This window comes from Siphateles boraxobius, unplaced genomic scaffold, assembly GCF_051911475.1.
Source record: "Siphateles boraxobius isolate OS27281-9 unplaced genomic scaffold, OSU_SipBor_1 22, whole genome shotgun sequence".
NCBI lineage: Eukaryota > Metazoa > Chordata > Actinopteri > Cypriniformes > Leuciscidae > Siphateles > Siphateles boraxobius.
This window is the reverse complement of record NW_027508833.1, coordinates 9,620,590-9,642,672: the sequence shown is the minus strand read 5'-3', so window position 1 is coordinate 9,642,672 and position 22,083 is coordinate 9,620,590. Positions and strand designations below refer to the sequence as shown.

The 22,083-nt window shown below is 39.3% G+C and overlaps 1 protein-coding gene across 1 annotated transcript in view; it reads left to right on the top strand.

Annotated features, from left to right (window-relative positions):
• Positions 1 to 578: 578 nt before the first annotated feature.
• atp6v1c2 (ATPase H+ transporting V1 subunit C2) overlaps positions 579 to 22,083 on the top strand; it is a 48,701-nt gene continuing 27,196 nt past the window's right edge. Inside the window, exon 1 of the mRNA XM_077238236.1 lies at positions 579 to 652. Within this exon, the coding sequence (XP_077094351.1) occupies positions 579 to 652 (74 nt within the window). The remainder of the gene's footprint in view (positions 653 to 22,083) is intronic.

The following is a 22,083-nucleotide window of genomic DNA, read 5'->3' as shown; positions in this document are numbered from 1 at the left end:
TGTAGGCTATATGACTTTTTTTCTTCAGTCAAAGAGAAATTAAGGTTTTTGAGGAAAACATGATTGAGGAAAGAATGATTTTTTTTCTGAAAATGTCTGATTGTTTTGCTAGATTTGTTTGTTTGGGGACCTGTAAAGCCATTTGAAGCTGTCTAAATATGGATTTTGGACTGTCGCAAATAGACTATGGCTGAAAAAAAAATACAGTGTAAAATACATCCTGGATGGCCTGGAGTAAATAATCAGGAAATGTTAGTTTTTGGTTGAATTAATCCTTTAACAGAAGCTGATAGAATATGATAATGGAACACACAAGTTCTACTTACCAATAATTGCAACATGACTCTAGTTAGTGACCAGTTTGTTCCATATGAATTTACGGAAACGAAAAGAGCTTATAAGTGTGTCTATCAGTCTATCAGGTTTAAGTCATATACATTTATGGGGGACCATGCAGTTAAATGGGGCCTCAGGGTTAAAAGGCTCAACATATGAGAGGCAGATAAACTAAATACTTTATGGTTAAATTGTCTATAATTCCGTTGGTGTAGGTTGTGTAACTCTTTGTTATGATAATTATGAAGGTAGGAACACTGGATGTGCTGCTGGGAGTTTCTGATGACCTGTCCCGACTGGACACCTATACAGAGGGGTAAGTACTGTTTCATTAAAAATATATTTATCTCAGTATGAATGCATCATGTGTTCTTTACTGAACTATTACATTCTTCTATATTATAATGCATTCCAAGTATTATAATTGGCCTACCCTTGATTTAGCTATAGCATAGGTTTCTAGTTTACTATTAGTTTCTGGTTTAATATTTAACATTAAAATAATGAAATGTTTAGTTAATGTGTTTGCCAACATCAAATGTTATTTTATCTTGTAAAGCCTGACATATGAAATTACTTTTTTTTAGTGATACAGTTTATTGAACCTTTAAATAAAATATATTAAAAAATATATATTTTAAAATTACATTTGTTCTGTTTTTTTTAAGTATCATATTTGAGCCTTTATGGCTCATATAGAATATAGTAAGAATATGGAGTTCAAACTCAAGGGGGGAAGAACACCTCAAAATTATTTAGATTCCAAAACTTAGCAAAAATATGCAATTTGGTGTAGTTCTGGATATTTATATGGCCAAAAAGTATGATGAAATTCTGATAATGTAAAACAATGACATCTTTATACCAGTAAAACAGACTACTTCCATAAAATTCATATAATTGTCAGTCGTCACTCTATATCTGTTATGGTGCAGCCGAGGCAAGGAAGGAGAAAGGAGAGGTGGATCCAGTTGCAGCACTAAAAACATAATAGCCAAGCAAACAGCAAAGACAATACATGACAAAGGGGAAAGCAAAACTGAGGCCTAAAATACACAGGCTAAAAGAAGAACCTATCAAGACACAGGTGAACGTAATCAATTAACAAATGAGTGGCCATAGAAATAACGGAAATAATCAGAAACCGAGAGAATAGGAACTAAACACAGAAAGGAAATACAGGTACTAAAGAAAACACAACATTAGAGTCTACAAACAGAACATAGCCATTACAGTACTCCCCTCTCCTGGAAGGAGCATCCTTGTGCCGTAACTAGTCCAGCAGTGAATGGAGGTTGGGTGCTTAGTTGGGGCAGTTCGCCTTTGGCCAGACGAACTAACATGGTATGGTTTGATTCCAGGCTGTATCACACAAGTAAGAATTTCAGATTGATATAATTCAGAATATTTCATTCAGTTTATTCAGCTTAAAGATCAGGGTCCATTACATAGGAGTTGAAGCTGGTCATAGGGTCTGTGCAGAGGACTAGTCTGGTTCTTGTAACCATAATGGTTTGCTCCCAACCAACATTAGTGTGGCATCATCTAGGTTTGGCCAACTCACAGAACTGGGCAGAGTATTCCAACAAGGGAAGACCTTCTCGGGCAAGATCAGTGAAGGCTGCTGCTAGTTAGTGGTCCTGTATTCTGTTATGGTGTAGCTGAGGCAAGGAAGGAGAAGTGAGAGAGGTGGATCCAGTTGCAGCACTCTTAAACTTTTATTAAACAAACTAAACAAGCATGGTATTCCGTAACATGGCGAGGCAGAAAAATAATAGCTAAGCAAATAGCATAGACAAAACAGGACAAAGGGTACAACAAAACAGAGGGCTTAAATACACAGGCTAAAATAAGCACCAAACAAGGCACAGATGAATATAATCAATTAACCAATGAGTAGCCATAGTAACAAAGGAAATAATCAGGGTCTTTCTTCAATTACGGTGACAAATGGTGTTCCCCTAATTTTTTAAAAACAATGAATCATAACATATTGGCATATTCTAGGGTGAAAACAATTCATGCACTGTTAAAAGTGTTTTTTAAAAATGCATATTTAATCAAGTTTGAGAGATTTAATTTGTAACAAAATATCTATGTATCCATTACAAATCTAAGAGGTATCATGGGATGTAATTACAAAAATGTAATAATTAAAAAAAAAATTAAATAGTTATATTGTAATTTAGATTTCATTTAACAAAAACTATTTATTAAAGTGCCCCTATTATGCTTTATTATATTTATAGGTTCCTAATTTTGTTTTGGAGGTCTCCTACAACAGGTTTAAATGCATCAAAAGTCTAAAAACACTTTAATTTTCTCATAATATACATTGAACATCACCACATTTTTCAATGATTCTCAAACAACTCATCGGAGAAATCAGGCTCTCTAAATCGCTCCTTTCTGTGAACTTACTCTGGTCTGATTGGTCAGATGGCCCAGTCTATTATATTTGGTCTGTTGCTTACATCGCGTGTTTCGGAAGCTAAACGCCCATTTAAGTAGTATTTATGCGGGGGTATGTGTCAAAAATTGATTTATGACCCTTGATTTATTGTTTTATGGCAGGATGTGTAGATGGGAGGGGTTTCATGATCACCAGATGGAATGTGAAGTTTTGGCCCCTGACCATGTGTTTCCGGAGTTTATGGCTGTGTGTTTGTGTGTGTGTGTTTATGACGGGCAATTTGCTTGGTGTGACTGAGAGGAATGTAGGAATGTTTTTTCAGGTGGATGTTTGGAATGGGGATGTATTTTATTATAGTAGAATAATGTAGTCAGAATGATGAAATTATGAACATGACGAGGTCTTGATACGGATATGATTTTCAGATGGAACGTCATCTTGCATGATGTCTGTGGGAGAGAATAAGAAAAGGGTTTAAATAAATTGCATCCATGACAAATAAAAAACAGCATGGCATTTTATTAAACATTTAAAAGTAAGTTTTAAACATGTGATGAACTTAATGAGTTGATCTTTATGCGTCAATATGCCTAAAGTAGATTTTGCCCCTTAAATCTTTCTGAACAGATGAAAATGTCACAAATGAGTTTAAAGAAATATACCATTGATGCCATAGTAATATTAGATAAATAAAACATTAAACATTTAAAAGTAAGTTTTAAACTTTAAACATGTGTTGAACTCAACATGTTGAAATGAGACTCTGTTTGTCTAAGTCTTTTCCTCTATGAGTTTAAGAAAATACAGCGCGTTGTACTTTAAATAATCATATAAATAAATCAAATAAACTGTTAATTTTATAAAAACATTTAAAAGTAAGTTTTAAATTTTAAACATGTGTTGAACATAATGAGGTGATCTTTATGCGTCTATCCGACTAGATTTAGCTTAAATCTTTCTGAGTAGATGAAAATGTCACAGATAGTTTTTTCCTCTATGAGTTTAAGAAATGAAAAAGTATTGCGTTTAAATCAAATAAATAGTGAATAATAGTTTATATTATTTGAAATAAGATGGTAAATTGACTATAAGTATTTTAATCTATTACACCATGAATTACTGGCTTACACAGTTAAATAAAACATATTAAATTGTGAATAATAGTGGATATTATGTGAAATAAAATGTTAAATTATCAAGCATTTTAATCTAATACACTATACTGACTTACAGATAAATATAATAGTGAATAATAGTGGATATTACGCAAAATAAAATGTTAAATGATCAACTATAAGCATTTTAATCTAATACACTACAATATACTGACTTACACAGTTAAATAAAACATATAAAATTGTGAATAATAGTGGATATTATATTAAATAAGTTGTTAAATTACCAAGTCTACACATTTTAATCTAATACACCACGGTTATAGGGTCACACTGCGATATACTGACTTACATAAATAAATAAAACCCATAAATATTGGATAAATGAAATAATGTGTAAAATTACCAAGTATACAAATTTTAATCCAATAAACGTGAAATACTGTCTTACACAGATAAATAATCATATAAAATAGTGAATAATAGTTTGATAACTGAAATAAGTTGTTAAATTACCGAGGACACACATTTTAATCTAATAAACGTGAAATACTGTCTTACACAGATAAATAACCATATAAAATAGTGAATAATAGTTGATATTATATTAAATAAGTTGTTAAATTACCGAGTATACACGTTTTAATCTAATAACGTCATATACTGACTTACATAGAGAAATAAAACATATAAATTAGTGAATAATAGTTCCTATTATCTGAAATAAGATGATCAATTACACAATATAAGTATTTTAATTGAATTCATTCGAGATATAGGGTCACGCCACAATATACTGACTTACACAGATAAATAAACATAAAATAGTGAATAATAGTGGATATTACGTGAAATAAAATGTTAAATTGACTAAGTATTTTAATCTAATACACCACGATATAATGCCTTTAAATAAAACATAAAAATAGTGAATAATAGTTAATATTATTCGACATGCGCTGTTAAATTGACTAAGTATTTCTGACTTACAGATAAATAAAACATATGAAATACTCAATAATAGTTCATATTATTTGAAATAAAATGTTAAAAAGTATTTTAAAATTAGTTTTAAACATGTGTTGAAGTGAACCATTGATGAAATTAGGAGGTCTTTTTGGCTCTGGTTAAAATCACAGATCCTGAAATTTCTGAACAGAAGAGCTGTGTGCTCTCCGTTTGCTACATTGAGAATGAAGATTGTTTCCATCATGGCAGGGCATCCATGCATGGCATTTGGCATACAATCTAAATTAATAGCTTTGAATAACGTTTCTATAAATCTATAAGTGGGGGTCACCGGTGTCGCTGGTACCCATAAGAAAGTAAAACCAGTGACAATTTTCATGAAACATTAATTTTACAAAATGGATGCTTCAAACCCCATCTTGTCAATCGTGGTATACTAACTAAATTAAGTAGTTTAATCCATAAGTATTCAAACGGTAATTTCAAACGGTAATTTTACCGTATTTTATTTATTAATATTATTTTTCATGTTAATTTCATGTTTTTATTTATTTGTTATTAACTAATACATTTTTATTTTTAACTACATCCAGCACACAATTAAAGAGATGTATGAGCTAAGGATGTTCTCAGACCCCAAACAAACAGATAATGGAGTGTTCACATTCGGCAATATACAGTTAGATATTGTCCTACTATATACTGTATGTGTGTAAATAGTTGTGCTTATATTTTTGGGTGTATTTTTACTCACCAACATATTTTGTCACACCGTAGTGATGCAAAGTTCCACACGCTTGTAAAGCCAATGGACTAACTTTAAAACATAATCTTTATACAGGAATCACATTTGTCCAAAACTCACAGTGCTTGAGACTGTTAAAGTTCCACACTCTGGTAAAAACTACAGATGCAATTGTACAAAAGTAAATTCTAGAGGTCAACTTGCTGAAAAGTAAACACCACATGAGCCATTTCAAAAGAGAACAGAAAAGCGATTTGTGATCAGTTTTGAATGTTTGTTCTGTATTCATTTTGTATACTACTCGATTACACTCTTTACATCTTGTTTGTTTTTGTACAGTGTGCAAAAACTATAGTCTCCGAGCGTGGTCAAACATGTTCATATAGGAATTTATGAAAAACATGAACAAATATAGCATAACGAGAATTAAAAGACAGTTCTTCTATATAAGAGTGTTTAAGACTAAGCAACCATATTTCTTTTAAATCATCATCTTTCCGGCATGTCTTGATACTTTTTTCTTTATAAAAAGCACTTTTTATTATTTCTACAAAAGTTCAATCTCAATTAATTTCCTAGATAAAAATATGATACATAGGTCCGATACATTGTTTTTAAGGCAAAGGGAACCAGAAATGAAGATGATCACGTGATAATAGTTTTCAGCATCATAAAGTAGACTACATCACTAATCTTATCCCTAAACAAAAGTGGTTATTTCTTAATAAATTATATTCGCCAACTATATTTTCTTGCAACAGATCAGAAATTCTGAATTTGGATTTTTAAAATACATCATGGGAAAGTACGTTTTTAGACACACACACGCACACGCACGCACGCACGCACGCACGCACGCACGCACGCACGCACACACACACACACACACACACACACACACACACACACACACACACACACACACACACACACACACACACACACACACACACACACACACACACACACACACACACACATCAGGAATCAATATATGAATCTCTAAAGTAGTGACATGCTTCATGCCACAATACATGCTGAGAGCCACCATAGTATAACATGCATTGCAGCATGAAGCATGTCAGAACTGTTGAGATTCATAGTTGATTCCTGATGTCTGTGTGTATCTAAAATAATTGTCATAATGAATTTAAAAATCAAAATTCAAAATGTCTGATCTGTTCCAAGAAAGTATTGTTAGTGAATGTAGTATATTAATAACAAATAACTACTTTTGGTCAGGGATAATATCAGTAAATTATTCTAGTTTATGATGCTGAAAACCATGTGACCTGATCATCTTTGTTTCAGGCTTCCTTTGCAACGAATGTGTTAATATGTATTTTGTTAAACACTATAACAAAAACCACAAACTCACATAAAAAGCCAAGAGTAAAATGGCCCAACTAAAGGAAACACTGGTGACGAAACATTTTCAAGTCATAAAAATGTAAAACTCTGTTACAGTTTTTGCCCATTGCTTGAACACATTTTGCAAAACTTGGCTCATTGTGTCAAAACTCTACACACAAGCAAATAAGACACAACACTGGGAAATAAACCATTCACATCTATGTCAAATTGAAACTCTGCTATCAAAACCTAACAATCCTTTGTCAAAATGTCACTCTGATGACAAAATGATACCCACTTGCATCATATGAATACACTTTCAGATCAGCAGCAACACACTAGTCTACTTTATATAAAACACTGCAGTCTTTTGTTTCCACTGTTTTTATTCAGTTCCACAGAGGGCATGTTTTCACAACAACCAAAAAATTAAACACTGAATTCAAAATCATTACATTAAACTAGTATATTTTACAGTAGAGTTAATTCAGTTAAATCAAAAATACAACAAACAATACACTACTGTAAACACAGAAAAACACAATTGTGACCCTGGATCACAAAACCAGTCTTAAGTAGCACAGGTATATTTGTGGGAATAGCCAACAATACATTGTATGGGTCAAAATTATCAATTTTTCTTTTATGACAAAACTCATTAGGATATTAAGTAAAGATCATGTTCCATGAAGATATTTTGTAAATTTCCTACCGTAAATGTATAAAACATTTATTTTTGTGAGTGAATGCAGCACAATCGCGAACATAAATGGACAACTTTAAAGGCGATTTTCTCAATGTTTCGATTTTTTTGCACCCTCAGATTCCAGATTTTCAAATAGTTGTATATAGGCCAAATATTGTCCTATCCTAACAAAACATACATCAATGGAAAGCTTATTTATTCAGCTTTCATGTGATATATAAATCTCAATTTCAAAAAAATGACCCATATGACTGGTTTTGTCACACATGGTCACAATTGTGCGCAAGTGGGCTTATGGATCCTGCCGTCTGTTGGGGTATGGCCACAAGATCTCATCAACATCACAAGAAATGTCTTCTCTCGCTAAGCATCGGGGAAAATATCCCCTTGTGTGCCAAATCCATCCCTGGACTGACCTCACCTCATTGTCTCCGCAGGCCTGTTCCATTGCGTGCAGAAGTGGCATACGGTTGACGGTCTTATAAGCGCCATCTCCAAGCGGAAAAAAATTCCTCTATAGGATTTAGAAATGGCGATCCTCTATAGGATTTTAGAAAAGTACACAACTTCAAATTGATTAGGGTTGGTGAACCAGTTCTGGATCAGAGCAGCTCGATGGAAACTAACATTATCCCAGACAACAACAAACCTGGGCTGCTCTGGTCCATCCTGTACAACGGCATTCATGACATTATAGGGACCCAGTTTGGCATGATGGTGCAGTAGCCCTTTAAGATTTATGGCAGCACACAATATGATATTTTCCCCGCGCTGCCCCGGGATGTGCACAATTGCCCTTTGGCCAATTATATTACGTCCCCGTCGTCTGTTTTTGATAAGGTTGAATCCAGCCTTGTCAATGTAAATACATTCATGCGGCTGGGCAGCTCCATCCATGTCCAAGATCTCTGTAACAAAAAAATACACATTGTGGATGGCTTTACTCAAAGCACACACCAACACTACTACACATACAGAACTGACCCACCCCACGACACAGGTACCTGTATAGCTTTCTGAATGTATCTATGTGGTACTAATCCAGTGGTACATATTCATCTGTTATTGGACTGCACCCATTCTGTATTGTAAATATAAAGGACTGAAACACTTGCTGGTAAATATTCATGTCGAAGTTCTTTGACCCTGACACTGTTCCTCTAAAATGGGACCCTGTACAATTACTTCATGGTCATGTAGTGCTCTACCAAGATGCGTCTGATAGTGGTAATGCTTACTCGATTTATGTCGTAGAATACTTGCCTATCTGCATGTATTTGTTGTTGTAGCTGGTGGAGACGGATTGCATTGTTTGCTCTGACTAGGTTCACTATGGCAAGTTCCTGCTGTTGGGTGAAGAGGCGTTGGCGTCCACCCCCAGTAGGTCTTCTAGCAATTCTATAGAAAAATACAACCACAAATTGTTCTCGTTTGCTTCTTTTTTTACAGTACTGTGTATACTGAACTTTACTGTATTTACCATACACAGTCCTGAAACATCTCAACACGTTATCAAGGTTTGTTTCACAAAGCTACCACTTTTGTTGGAAAAGGAGCATTAGCCACCCTGCAATACAATACATGTTATACGGTAACGTGATATGGTACAGTACAGTAAATACTGTAGATACAGTCTGAGTAGAGTAGAGAGTTGAAGACATACCTGTTTTCCAGTCAGAATGTCCTTATTATGGATGAAACTGTGAAACGGCTTAGATTAGGATGGACTCTCTGCCCAGCTTCCCTCATAGTCAGGCCATGGTTTATGACATGGTCCACCAAAGTTGCTCTTATGGCATCCAAAATAATGGTCCTTGTGTGGCCTCTTCGACCACATCCTCCTCTCTCTCTGTCTTCCTCTTCCTCTAGCTTTCCCGGCCTCCATGCTTGCAAAGTTCTCAAAATGGCTTAACTGAGGCCTTTTTTGTTGCTAGCTGATTGGTGTTCAGTTTTGTTAGTAAATATTTTCAGGTGTGTGTCTACGTCTTTTCAATTAACCAATGTGTGTTGTATTTTGAATAAATGTATTTTCTCAATGGTACCCTGAGATTTCATTTTTGAACTAAGTGTCTTATGTATGAAATAGTGTGTAGTGTCTAGGAGCAAGTGTGTTGCAGAAAGGAGCAAGTGTGTAACAGAATTGCAACTAAAGTGCAAAGCAGCACTTTTGTTTAAGGTATGGTTGCACTTTGTTTAAGGTATAGTAACAACAACTTCAAGTTATGTAAAAACTGTAATTCTCAATAAGAACTTCTGCAGATGAATGGCAGAAATAAAGTCAAACTGGTTATTTATAAGTGAAGCTGGTAATGCTGTTTGTGGAGTTGTTTAATACTCTGCTGATATCTTGAGAGATTAAATTTCTTCTTTTATCTTCAGTTGATTTCATCAAAGGCTGTGTCTGTTGTAGTGTCAGGCTGTGTCAGTTGTAGTTCTTGTATTTCTCTTTTTTTCTGTTCTTGTTGTTTCTCTTTCTTCAGTGAATCTGCTTGTTAACAGCAGGTGTTCAGCACGAATGCTCAATCATTACTTAATTAATCACTTAATTATCTCATTAAATTTAACTTTAACTCATAGTCAGAGTTACTTTAACACTCTTTAGAGAGGGACCACATGTAGGGGAGAGCGGGGCACAACCTAACGCTTTTTGACTTTGTGTAAATCTACTTAGGGTTCAGAGTATTTATTTTTTCCCACATTCATTTCCCACATGTCTAATACAATTATTTGGTTTTGTTTTATTAATACAGTGTATACTTTTTTCTTGATATATCCCGAAAGAATAGAAGTGAAATGTGACAACATGCCCCATAGGTGGGGTACATTGTAACATGACCACATGACAGCTTAAAATGCAGTTTGATCTCATCAGAAAAGGCCTACTAAAATATTTTCTCAATAAAATACAATTGTTAACTTTTTCATATAAAATAATGGCATTTATTAATAATTAAAAATAAAACATTTTTTGAGTTTGACAACGAACACACCGGAAAACAAAACTATACAACATAGTTCAAAACATAATAATAATTAATCATTTCTTAACATTGACTCTCAGTCTTTATTCACATTTTTCTCATGTTTTCTCAATAGAATACATAAAAGTATAGAATAGAATAGCATAGTTCTAAAAGGGGCACATATTAACGCAGTGTTACAACGCTCCCCACCTGCACAACTGGGATTTAAACCCTGCTAGTGTCTTCTGCTGGTTAGATGAGCATTAAAGAACTATATCAACTGTTAAATAACATATTGGAGATAAATATAATGTAAGGAACCTAGCTATATGAAATATTAATAATCAATAATAACATGTTATGATTAATTATGAATATTTGGGTCAGTTAATTGGATTAACTTGACATGGCTAAATTAATTTAAAATCAATTAATCAGTTCGTCCAACAAACTCTTTTGATTATTAATTTATTCTAAGAAAAGGGTATCGTCCCTGGCCACAGAAGAATGATTATTTCTTAGTATGTACAACGTTTGAGCCTGTAGCAAGAACAGAAACCCTAAAGGGACTTCGTATTGCAAGCAAATCAGAACCAAATACATAAAGTGCATAAGTTTTATTAACTAAATCATAAACATAAATAAACTAAACACACATAAATACAGAAATAGGTTAGTGATAGGATTAAATTGGAAACCGGAAAAAGGGACTATGAGAAGAACCATCAGAATTTCATTTTCACATTTCATTGAATTGAATACTTGCATTTGTAGTGGGAACAATTCTTGAAGTTATTGAAAATTTAAGTCGTTGATGGTTCAGTGTCAAGTGGAAGTTGGTTGAGCTGAGGGGTGTAAGGCTATACAGGGTCACACCCGCCAGCAGACACACACACAAACAAAGGCTCCACCCGGCCCTCACCCGGGGGGAGGGAGTGATCGTGCCACTCCAAGAGAATCTCATCCATTCCTGGGCGGCCCGCTCTGGATCTCTCCTCTCTCCCGATCGGCTCCGAAGCGAAAGGCAACTAGTGCGTGCATCCACTTCCGTATTTATACCCGCGCCGCGGGGGCGGAGTGTGTGATGCGAATTACGCACGCCAATTACATTTGCTCGTTCAGTAGTACTTGAAGAGGATAGGCTCTCTAGCGAGATCCCCATTCAGTCGACCGTCGACTACGTCTGACGTTATCGACTGAAAGGGAACTAAGAGAGGGAGGTCACATGTGGACTGTCTCTAATAAAGGCTGGAAAGGATCCACCCCCAAGGGTTGAACTCGACCAATAAGATCGGTGACATGTCTGAGAGGGAAAAGTGGCTCTTAGTTGATTTAGGAGTTTTTGTCTCAAGCATGGTTATACCTTCATTAATGCTCAGATAGCTATAACACTCCCACACTGCATTCTAGAAGAAGATGATGTTGGTCAAAGTTTGAGTCATTAAATGAGGATTAATTAGGTAGGAGGCATGATACAGGTGAGGTTACATTGATCGTTAGTTGGTGGTATACCAGGGTACATACCATACATAATAGTCACACAGTCACATAATAGTCACAATAGTCATCACAGTTTTATTCATGTTCATTTATAGATCAGTTAGTCTATGATTAATGCAGCAAAGTCTGTTTTAAAGAGGGTTTCTGTGTTCCCATTGTATCTCTCTCTTGTGCATATGGCCACATTCCTCGGAGGTTGTAAAATCTCCTTATCAAGCCCTGTAACATGACACTGTTTCTGCCCTTGTGTTCATTCATTTGGGCTGTTAGTTTTGGAGTTTCATAAACCTTTGTATATAATGAATAATTAGTGTGTGTCTGATTGGTCCATACCCTACAGATCCCCCCTTTCGATCGTTGTTGTCTCCCCCTAAGGGCAACCACGAGCGAGGTTGGAAGTACAGAGAGATCAGACACACACTTGTCATAGAAGGCTGAAAGGCCATGGTGGCCTCTGGTGGCTCGTGTCTTCTGGAGCGGTGGTTGTTCCATGGCGGGTGATGTGGACAGTAGCCAAGTCTGGGGTGGGCAAGGAGTCGGAAGCTTGTACTTTACAGGACTCCTCGGGTGAGTCCTGTGCAGGGAGCTATTTTGCGTGTGTTAGCAGCTCCTGTAACTCTGAGGCAGGTGCGTCCAGCTGTCCTTCTGGAGCCTCAGCTTGACACCTGTGTGAAGGGTGTTGAGGAGGATGCTGTCGTTGACAGCCATTGGTCCTCCTGTGGTGTTTGCAGGTTGAGGGTGCTGTCCTCCATGGCTTCTCGAAGGGGCTTGGCTGGTACCTGGGTTGTTGCCATGGTGACAGTTCTGTGCTGGTCCTAGGCATGCTCAGTCCAGCTGCATTGAATCTGGTTCGAACCACAGTCTCTAGCTGGTCTGTAAGGCTTTGAGCACAGGTGCGCTCCTTGTGGGACGCTGTGATCTGTTATGTGAGGTTGTTTACCTTCTGTTTCATACCCATAAGTTGGAGTAAGGAGATGATAATCTTGATCAGCCAAGTGTGGCTGTAACTCTGGCTTGGGTCATGGGTCGTTGGTCCTCTTCTCTCATGGTGCAATTACGTTTGTCTCTGGTGCTGTAGGATGTCAGCAGCCATGGGTGGAACAGTGTTCCTCGCGATGGCTTGTCAGTCTTTTCGGTCTCCTGGTCTCCTGTCCGGTTAAGGTCAGGTTAAACAGAGGTTCTGCAACATTTTGACACTTGTGGTGAGAGACCAATGCATGACCCTAGCAAGTTCAGAGCCACGGTTTAATGGGTTCGCTAGATATGTAGCATAAAGCTAGGTGTGTCTTGTATCCTTATCTTAGCTGTGGATGTTAGGAGGCTAAGACTTGTGTGGTTCCGAGAGTATTTCCTGGAAAGGGCATAGCCGAGATTAAATAAATGACTTAAGATGGTTCTTATGACTAAAATATTTCTCTGGACTTAACTGGTGGGTCACTACGGCTTGACGAAGTGAAGGATAGGAGGAAAAAGGACAGCTTTCCTATTCAAATTAATCCTATTCAAATCCTCAGGACTACAGTTATGCCCTAGTAATCGTTGAAATTACTTGTGTTGCAGGGTCATAAAAATGAGTGCCCTTGTTGAAAATAAACAAAATCACAAGTAAGGGTGTCTCTGGTTCCTTTCTGGGCCCTATGGGAAATGGAACCACATTCGAATAAGAGAGGAAATGGACATACATCATATAGATGACAGAATAGACAAGTGAATAGCTGACTGCTATTATTATCTAAGTAAAATAAAAATAAAAAGGACTTAAGTAAGTGATCAAAACAGTGGGAATGATCTAAAATTCTCATAACTATGAGATTTCTTCTCTAGCTACACAGTTTACATGTAATTAAACTTGGGTTTAATTGACAGGGCATCAACAAATTTAGCCTACAGCACTCAGCAAGGACTATGCCTAAACTAGTGAAGGTGAAATTCAGCTGAGAAGAATTGAAAGTAAGGAAAGAGAAAAATTAGAAACCCTAAATGGGGTTAAAGAAAGTATTTTAGAATACTTTGCGCTCTATACATAAAAGCTGTAATTAAGGCTTAAAGTAAATGACGCTTACCGCTAACTGTAGAAGTTATTATGTAGCTTAGCCTAAGCTGGATGGATGCTAGGTTAGCTTAGTTTAGCCTAAGATGGATGGACGCTAGGTTAAGTTAGCTTAGCCACCTAGGCTGGTTTGTTTACAAAATGACGTCACGAGTTAGCACTTCCTGTGACAAGTAGTTGTCATGGGAACCAGTGCATGTCAGAACAATTCAACAGTCCATGAAAAATGTCTGGACATTTTAAATGAGTTATGCATGTTTAAACGGGTTAAAAGGGGGCGCCTATACTTTAATTATTTCAAGAACTTGATGTTACATTCAGTAAAATGCAAATGTGGTTTGGCATTTGCAAATTTTACTCATGGAACTCTTCTCTTTACTTTACGCAATTTATTCTATTTGTGTACATAGTAAGGAAATAGATTTACTGTAAGTCAAAGCTTGTCTAAGCCTATATAGTTACGTCCATCGCATGCATAAATACTGACTTTTCAGCGAGTGAACAGTTTTGATCGCTTGGTAGCTCTCTGCTTGTAGATGCAGCCAAAATTTAGGTGAATTACATCAATCTAACAATAATTTGTAAGTTCTTTACTTTGTAGAAAGGGGAGCATCACCCAAGTCTACGTGTATATAACACTGTACTGAGATTCCTTCGTCAGAAACAGATTAAGCAATACTGCAATTTGGATTCCTTCAACCAAAGCAGAATAATAAATACCGGTACAGTTTACATGCCGCTGAGATGAGATTCCTTGGTCAAACAGACTTACGCTTTAATGCTGAAATTACCGATACCCAGTTAAGACCCCTTTTTTTTGTTATTATTATTTTAAGTAGAGATGTCAATTCCAGCTAGCGTTTTATCTGCATTTAGACAAGCGAGCAGCTAGTGATCAAAATGCGTATCGCATATCGTGTCCCATTTGGATCGGAACGATCAAATAAACACTTTTAGGATAACAGTGGTTTACGAAGGGACTCTAGGTCATGCTAGTTTTCCCAGCTCAGGTGGTTTGCTTACTATCTGGGTGACGAATGCCCTATTTGGAGTTAGTATTTCCTGTAACAAGTCATTGTCATAGAAACTAATGTGCAGCAGTGTATATTTCAACCAGCGGGTTGCACAATGTCTGTATGTTACAAAAAGCAGTGTATAGTCTGTTGGCACGTGAGGCTTACGCCTGCATTCAAGATTTTCTTTAAATCAGTCAAATTCTAATTTTACTAATGCAAACTCTTGCTTCTTTTTGAGCACACATTTTCATCTACTTTAAAAGTTTTATGTCCTATGCTGACTAGGAACTTTGTAGCAGAGTCTTGCATTGTGGTCATGCCGTGTGTCTTCTGGGTTTTGAAGTTCAGAGTCAAAAGGTTCTTGAAGCTGGTGTCTTCCTCCATCACAGGTTCGTTGCACGCTTCGAGGTAGCTTGCTTGAGGTCTGTGGTAGTAGCACAGGGACTTTCAGTTATGTTATGATTATGTTATGATGGCTTGTTCCAGTTGCTGGTAGTGCCACCGCCAAAGCCAGGAAGTGTCACCACCCTGGGCAGGATGTGGTTCATAGCAGATAGAGTCTGTCTTGGTGTGTCACACCCGTCGAAGGCTGCAGATGAAAACCAATTTCTCGGTTGGTAGGGACGTCATGGTTTCCTGTGAGCTCCGACGTCAATTCAGGGATATTTCTGACCATTCGCTCGAGATCTTTGAGTGTCACTTCATGTGTCGTTTCAGGGTTTGTCTGAATTAATCCTTTTCCTCCTGCAGCTGCAGGGGCTCTTGGCTTAACACTGACTGGTGAAGTGTCAAGCCGAGGGCTTTGGCTCCTCCCCCCTTTGTGCAGGGCTGGGGAAGCTTACGCTGCTGATGTGAAGTTCAGCAGGGTACATCTTTCTCGTGGGGTCCATTTGCAGTTGGTTGGACTGTTGCAGTTCTCTTTGGACCACATGGAATTCGTCCATAATGTTACAGCATCGCTAAGTCAGTGTTCGGACTTTAGCTGTACGTTGATGGCTTTATGCTTCTCTCTTTGAGTTCAACCAGTTTTAAGTTCTTTAAGTGAAACAGTTCTTTACCCGGTTGTTGGCAGGTGCTCAGTAGCTGTCAGCCACCTGAAGACTGGGGATCTCTTTCAGTTGCTCCGCTCTGTCATGGTCTTTGCCTCTGTCCTGTGTCTTCTCCCGCTGAGCAAGGTTCATTTTGTGTGGAATTCTGTGGCTCGCAGCGTTGGTTCATTTAACTCCTGTTTGAGGCTTGTGGGAGCGTGGCCAAGGAGAAGATGATGCTGATCAGCTCTCGGTGGCTCAGGCTGGGTGTCAGATGTCCACTTTCGTTGTCGTCTAACTGTTCCTTTCTCTGCCGCGGCAGCTGAAGGATGTCCATGACACTGCTCTGCCGGGTCTCCAGGTGGTCCCGGTGGGTGGCAGGGCTGGATGTCTGAGGCCTACTGGCACACTTGTGGGCACACAAGAGAGAAATGGCAAAAGCAAATGCAAGTTTCTACAGAGGTGGTGAGCTATCTTTGTGGGAGAACGGCTATGTGGAGCAGCTAAATTTTAGTGTTGGTGAGCACACACCACAAAAGGGTTTTGAGTATCTTAGTTGACTTGTTTTAAGCAGTGTCGACTGATGACTGGGCTCTTACATGTCATAACCTATTACTCAAAAATGCAGATGGTTTTTCTCACATGTTGTGCTACGAGAGTAACAGATAGAGCAAAACCAAAATACAACAATAGCATGAAACCAGAAAATAAGTGTCAGGTGGATGAAGAGAGGACCCAAGGACCATAGACGTCTCTCGAGCTGTCGCGATCTCTTTCTGCTCGATCACTGTAGTGCCTCAGTTCAAGCGAACGGCAGCGCGCGCGCACATGACCTGATCATCTGTTCTGCTTTACAGCACGAAACACATCGAGAATGAACACAGGGAGTGACATCAACACTTGTCTGCTTGTCCGGGAAAAGGGGATTTTTAAGTTTCAAGTGAAAGAGTTTTACTTGCCCGACCGATCAGTCAGTGTAAAGAGAGATTGGTAATGGATAGTTTCTGGAAGTTGCGATGCCTGTCTATTTGTGAGAGACATTAGTGCAGAAATCAAAACAAATGAGCCTAACAGCTCACACAAAAACTCACAGAAGAAACATACTGAGGTAGAAATGTTGAGTTTTTTTATTTATAATATATGATATAGTTAAGTAACATAACACGACTAAGGGCTGTTCTATAATATCACGATTGAAAATTGAATTTATAGTTTAATAAACAAGTAGTCTTGTTTATATGTAGTAACTTACATTTTAGATGCAATATTGACTGGTTTTGTTCTATTTCGACGACGAAAATAGTTACTAAAGAAAAGCAACACTATTGCGCTGTTTTGTTACTGAATGATTCATTATTTTGAATGAATCGTTTTAATGAATGACTCAATGATTCATTTATTAAGACGGTCACTTGTCGCCACCTATTGATTTATTGTTTAAAGGTACCATTGATTTTATTTTAATTTTATTATTTGTTTAAACATTAATCTCATAATATTTTTACAGTTGTAATTATGCAGTGTAAATTAATTTAATGGATAACAGCCCTTTTTATTAAAACTGTATTTGATCAAATGTAAGAATTTGACATAAAACATATTTAGTAAGGTTTAATAAATTGTCCTTTATAAAGGTAAATAACGCCCTTGTGACCCCCTACAACAAATTACTTTGTTAACATGTCACCTTTTTCACCACTTGTGAGTTTGCAGGGCTGTTTAATAGTTCAAAAAGTACAATAAATGTTCAAATTTAAAAAAAATTAAGAATTGTTGAAAGGTGTATTTTAATAAATGAAACAGGTTCCCAAAGTCATGTGAAATAATCGTGTTACATAATCGTGATTTCAATACTGACCAAAATAATCGTGATTATGAGTTTTTCCATAATCGAGCATCCCTACGCAAAAGTACACTGAAGATCTTTAATAACAGTTCAGTAGAGGCAACTCAGGTGGCCGCTTGGCAAAACTTTAACAGAAGACAGTCTTTGGCAAAATGTAACAAAAAGTGTCTCAGTTAATGAAACAGAAATATGTGGCAAAACAGGAATCCCAGATGGCAGAGACTGGCTGGGTCCGTAGAGAGGTGTGTAGGAAAACGCCAAACCGAAGACCACTCACGTTTGCTGAGATTGGATAAAGCAGAGGCGAGGAAACAATGTCATCAGGATAATTCTGGCAGGAGATGAGACAAGACAGGACGCAACACAACTGGAACAACGAGCAGGTAGATACACAGAATTAGGCAGCATTAGACAATAATCCGACAAAGAACAAAGGAAAAGGTAAGCCTAGAAATAGGGAGTAGAATCAGAGAAAGTGGGAAACAGGTGCGGAGAAGAGGGAGGAGTGATGGGATAATGAGAAACGGCTGGAGGTGAATGCTATAATGAGAGTGAATGAGAGTGTGTAAGATGATGTAATAACGAGTATGACCAGAAGAGGGAGGCAGAGTAAAAGAGAAGGATACCAGGATCATGACAGTACCCCCCTCTCAAGGAGCGCCCCCTGGCGCAACTGAGGAGGAAGACTGGCGGGAGCGGTAGAAAGTCATCGATCAGCGAGCGGTCCAGGACGTCCCGGGATGGAATCCAACTTCTCTCCTCAGGACTGTAACCCTCCCAATCCACCAGAAACGGATGACCACGACCTCGAGGGCGGACGTCAAGAATCTTGCGAACCCTATAGACAGGCGTGCCCTCAACTCGGATAGGAGAAGTGACAGGACGAGGAGGGGCGCAAATAACGGGCTTATTACAGGATACATGGAAGACAGGATGAATGCGCCGAAGGTTAGCGGACAATTTTAGCTTGACTGCACTAAGTATTTCAAGGACATGGAATGGACCGATAAACTTAGGTGCCAGCTTACGCGAAGAGGATTGGAGAGGAAGATTAGCTGTGGACAGCCAAACCCTCTGACCCACAGAGTAACGAGGGCTCTTGACACAACGCTTATTAATGAATCGTCGGGTACGAGAACGGGACTTGCAAAGAGCAGATATCACTCCTCTCCAAGTGCGTTTAGCACGCTGAATAAAGGTTTGGAGGGACGGTAACTTAGAGTCAGAGTCTTGCGAGGTGAAGAACGGGGGCTGGTAACCAAGACAACACTGAAACGGGGATAACCCAGTAGCAGAGGAAGGCGCGGAATTAAAGGCGTACTCAGCCCAGGGAAGCTGCTCTGACGAGGAAGCAGGATTGCGAAACGAGAGGCTGCGGAGAATACGACCGATTGTCTGGTTAGCTCGCTCGACCTGGCCATTGATCTGTGGGTGAAAACCGGAGGAGAGACTCCCCGAAACACCAATCAGACGACAAAATTCTTTCCAATATAAGGAAGAGAATTGGGGACCCCTATCGGAAACAACATCCGTGGGGAGACCATGGATCTTAAAAATCTTGTCGACGACAATTTGGGCCGTCTCCTTAGCAGAAGGGAGTTTGGGTAATGGGATGAAACGAGCGGTCATAGAAAAATGGTCTACGACAGTAAGTATCACTGTGTTCCCCTTAGAAGGGGGAAGACCCGTGATAAAATCCAAAGCAATGTGTGACCACGGGCGAGAAGGCAACGGGAGAGGACGCAGCAGACCGACCGGAGGAGAATTACTAGTTTTGGTCTGAGCGCAGACAGTACATGAAGCAATGAAACGGCGAACGTCGCGCTCATAAGAGGGCCACCAAAACCTCTGACGAATGGCGGCGACGGTGCCCCGGATGCCGGGGTGGGCAAAAAGTTTGGACGAGTTCCCCCACTGGAGGACAGCTAGACGAGCAGAGGGCGGAACGAATAAAAGACCCTTGGGACAAAGACGAGGAGTAACGGCGTGTGCAAGAGCGCGCTTAACCAAACGTTCAATTCCCCAGACAGCTGCACGCACCACCATGCCCTGAGGAAAGATCTCCTCCTTACTGGGAACAGGCTCAGAGGAAGAAAACTGTTGTGAGAGGGCATCCGGCTTGAGGTTCTTAGAGCCGGGGCGGTAAGAGATAGAAAAATTTAAGCGCGTAAAGAAAAGTGCCAAACGGGCCTGACGAGCGCACAGTCTTTTAGCGGAACGAATGTACTCTAAATTTCTATGGTCTGTCCATACAATGAATGGAACAGCGGTACCCTCAAGCCAGTGACGCCACTCGGCGAGAGCCAAACGAATGGCCAATAATTCACGGTTGCCTACGTAATAATTACGTTCTGCGGGTGAAAGACGGTGCGAGAAGTAAGCGCAGGGGTGAATCTTACCATCAGAGAGCAAGCGTTGGGAGAGGACAGCTCCCACGCCCACCTCAGATGCGTCAACTTCAACTATGAACTGTCTGGAGATGTCAGGTGTTCGCAGGATCGGAGCGGACGAAAAAAGGCACTTGAGACGATCAAAAGCTGCTTGCGCATCCTCCGTCCAGGTAAATCGGACCTTGGATGACGTAAGAGCTGAGAGCGGCGCGGCAATCTGGCTAAAATTGCGGATAAACCGACGATAAAAATTCGCAAAACCTAAAAAACGCTGTAGGGCGACGGGCGACTCAGGAACTGCCCATTCTGTGACGGCACGAACCTTGGAAAGGTCCATATTAATGCCGTCAGCAGAAACCACGGAACCAAGAAAAGGAATAGACTGCGCGTGAAACACATTTCTCAGCCTTAACGAACAGTCGATTCTCGAGGAGACGTTGGAGTACCTTACGAACGTGTTTAGTATGTACTTGGAGAGCAGGAGAGAAAACCAAAATATCGTCAAGATAGACAAAAACGAAAATTTTTAACATGTCTCTGAGAACGTCATTAATCAACGCCTGGAACACGGCGGGAGCGTTGACCAAACCGAAAGGAAGAACCCGGTATTCGAAGTGCCCTAAGGGGGTGTTAAACGCCGTCTTCCACTCGTCCCCCTCCTTGATGCGGATTAGATGGTAGGCATTACGAAGATCCAGTTTAGAAAAGACCTTGGCCCCCTGCAAGACCTCCAAGGCAGATGACATGAGCGGCAAGGGATACCGATTCTTGACCGTGATGTCATTTAAACCTCGATAATCTATGCAGGGACGTAATGAACCATCTTTCTTCTTAACGAAGAAAAAACCCGCACCGGCAGGGGAAGAGGAGGGGACAATAGTACCTGCGTCGAGCAAGTCGGATAGATACGTCTCAAGAGCCCTGCGTTCAGGGACAGAGAGAGAATAAAGTCTCCCGCGAGGGGGAGTGGTGCCAGGAAGGAGGTCGATGCTACAGTCATACGGTCGATGGGGAGGGAGAGAAGTGGCCCTGGAACGACTAAAGACCGCGCAAAGATCATGGTACTCCCCCGGGAACCCAGACAAATCACCTGGCTCCTCCTGAAAAACAGAAACAGAAGAGACAGGAGGTACAGCAGACATCAAACAATTAACATGACACGACAAACTCCAAGAAAGAATGGAACCATTAGACCAATTAATCTGGGGATTACGTTCTACTAACCAGGGATGGCCTAAAACAATTTGATTAAAAGGGGCATGCAAAACTAGAAAAGAAATTGTCTCTTGTTGATTGCCTGAGACGGTGAGACTTACCGGGGCAGTAGAATATCGCACTCTAGAGAGGATACTACCGTCGAGGGCGTGGACAGGGGTGGAGTCTTTCTGATGAATGAGGGGAATCCCCTGTTCTCGAGCCCAGGTCTCGTCAACAAAATTGCCCTCAGCCCCCGAATCGATAAGGACCAAACATGAAACGGAAACTCCTGGACAACTGAGACGGGCCGCGAAAGTAGTGCGAGCGCGTGACGGAGGGTCTAGGGTTGAAGCGCTCACCAGTAACCCTCTCTCTACTGGTGAGCCCTGGCTTTTACCGGGCAGGTGACGACGAGATGAGAGGCAGATCCACAGTACATACACAGACGGGCCATGA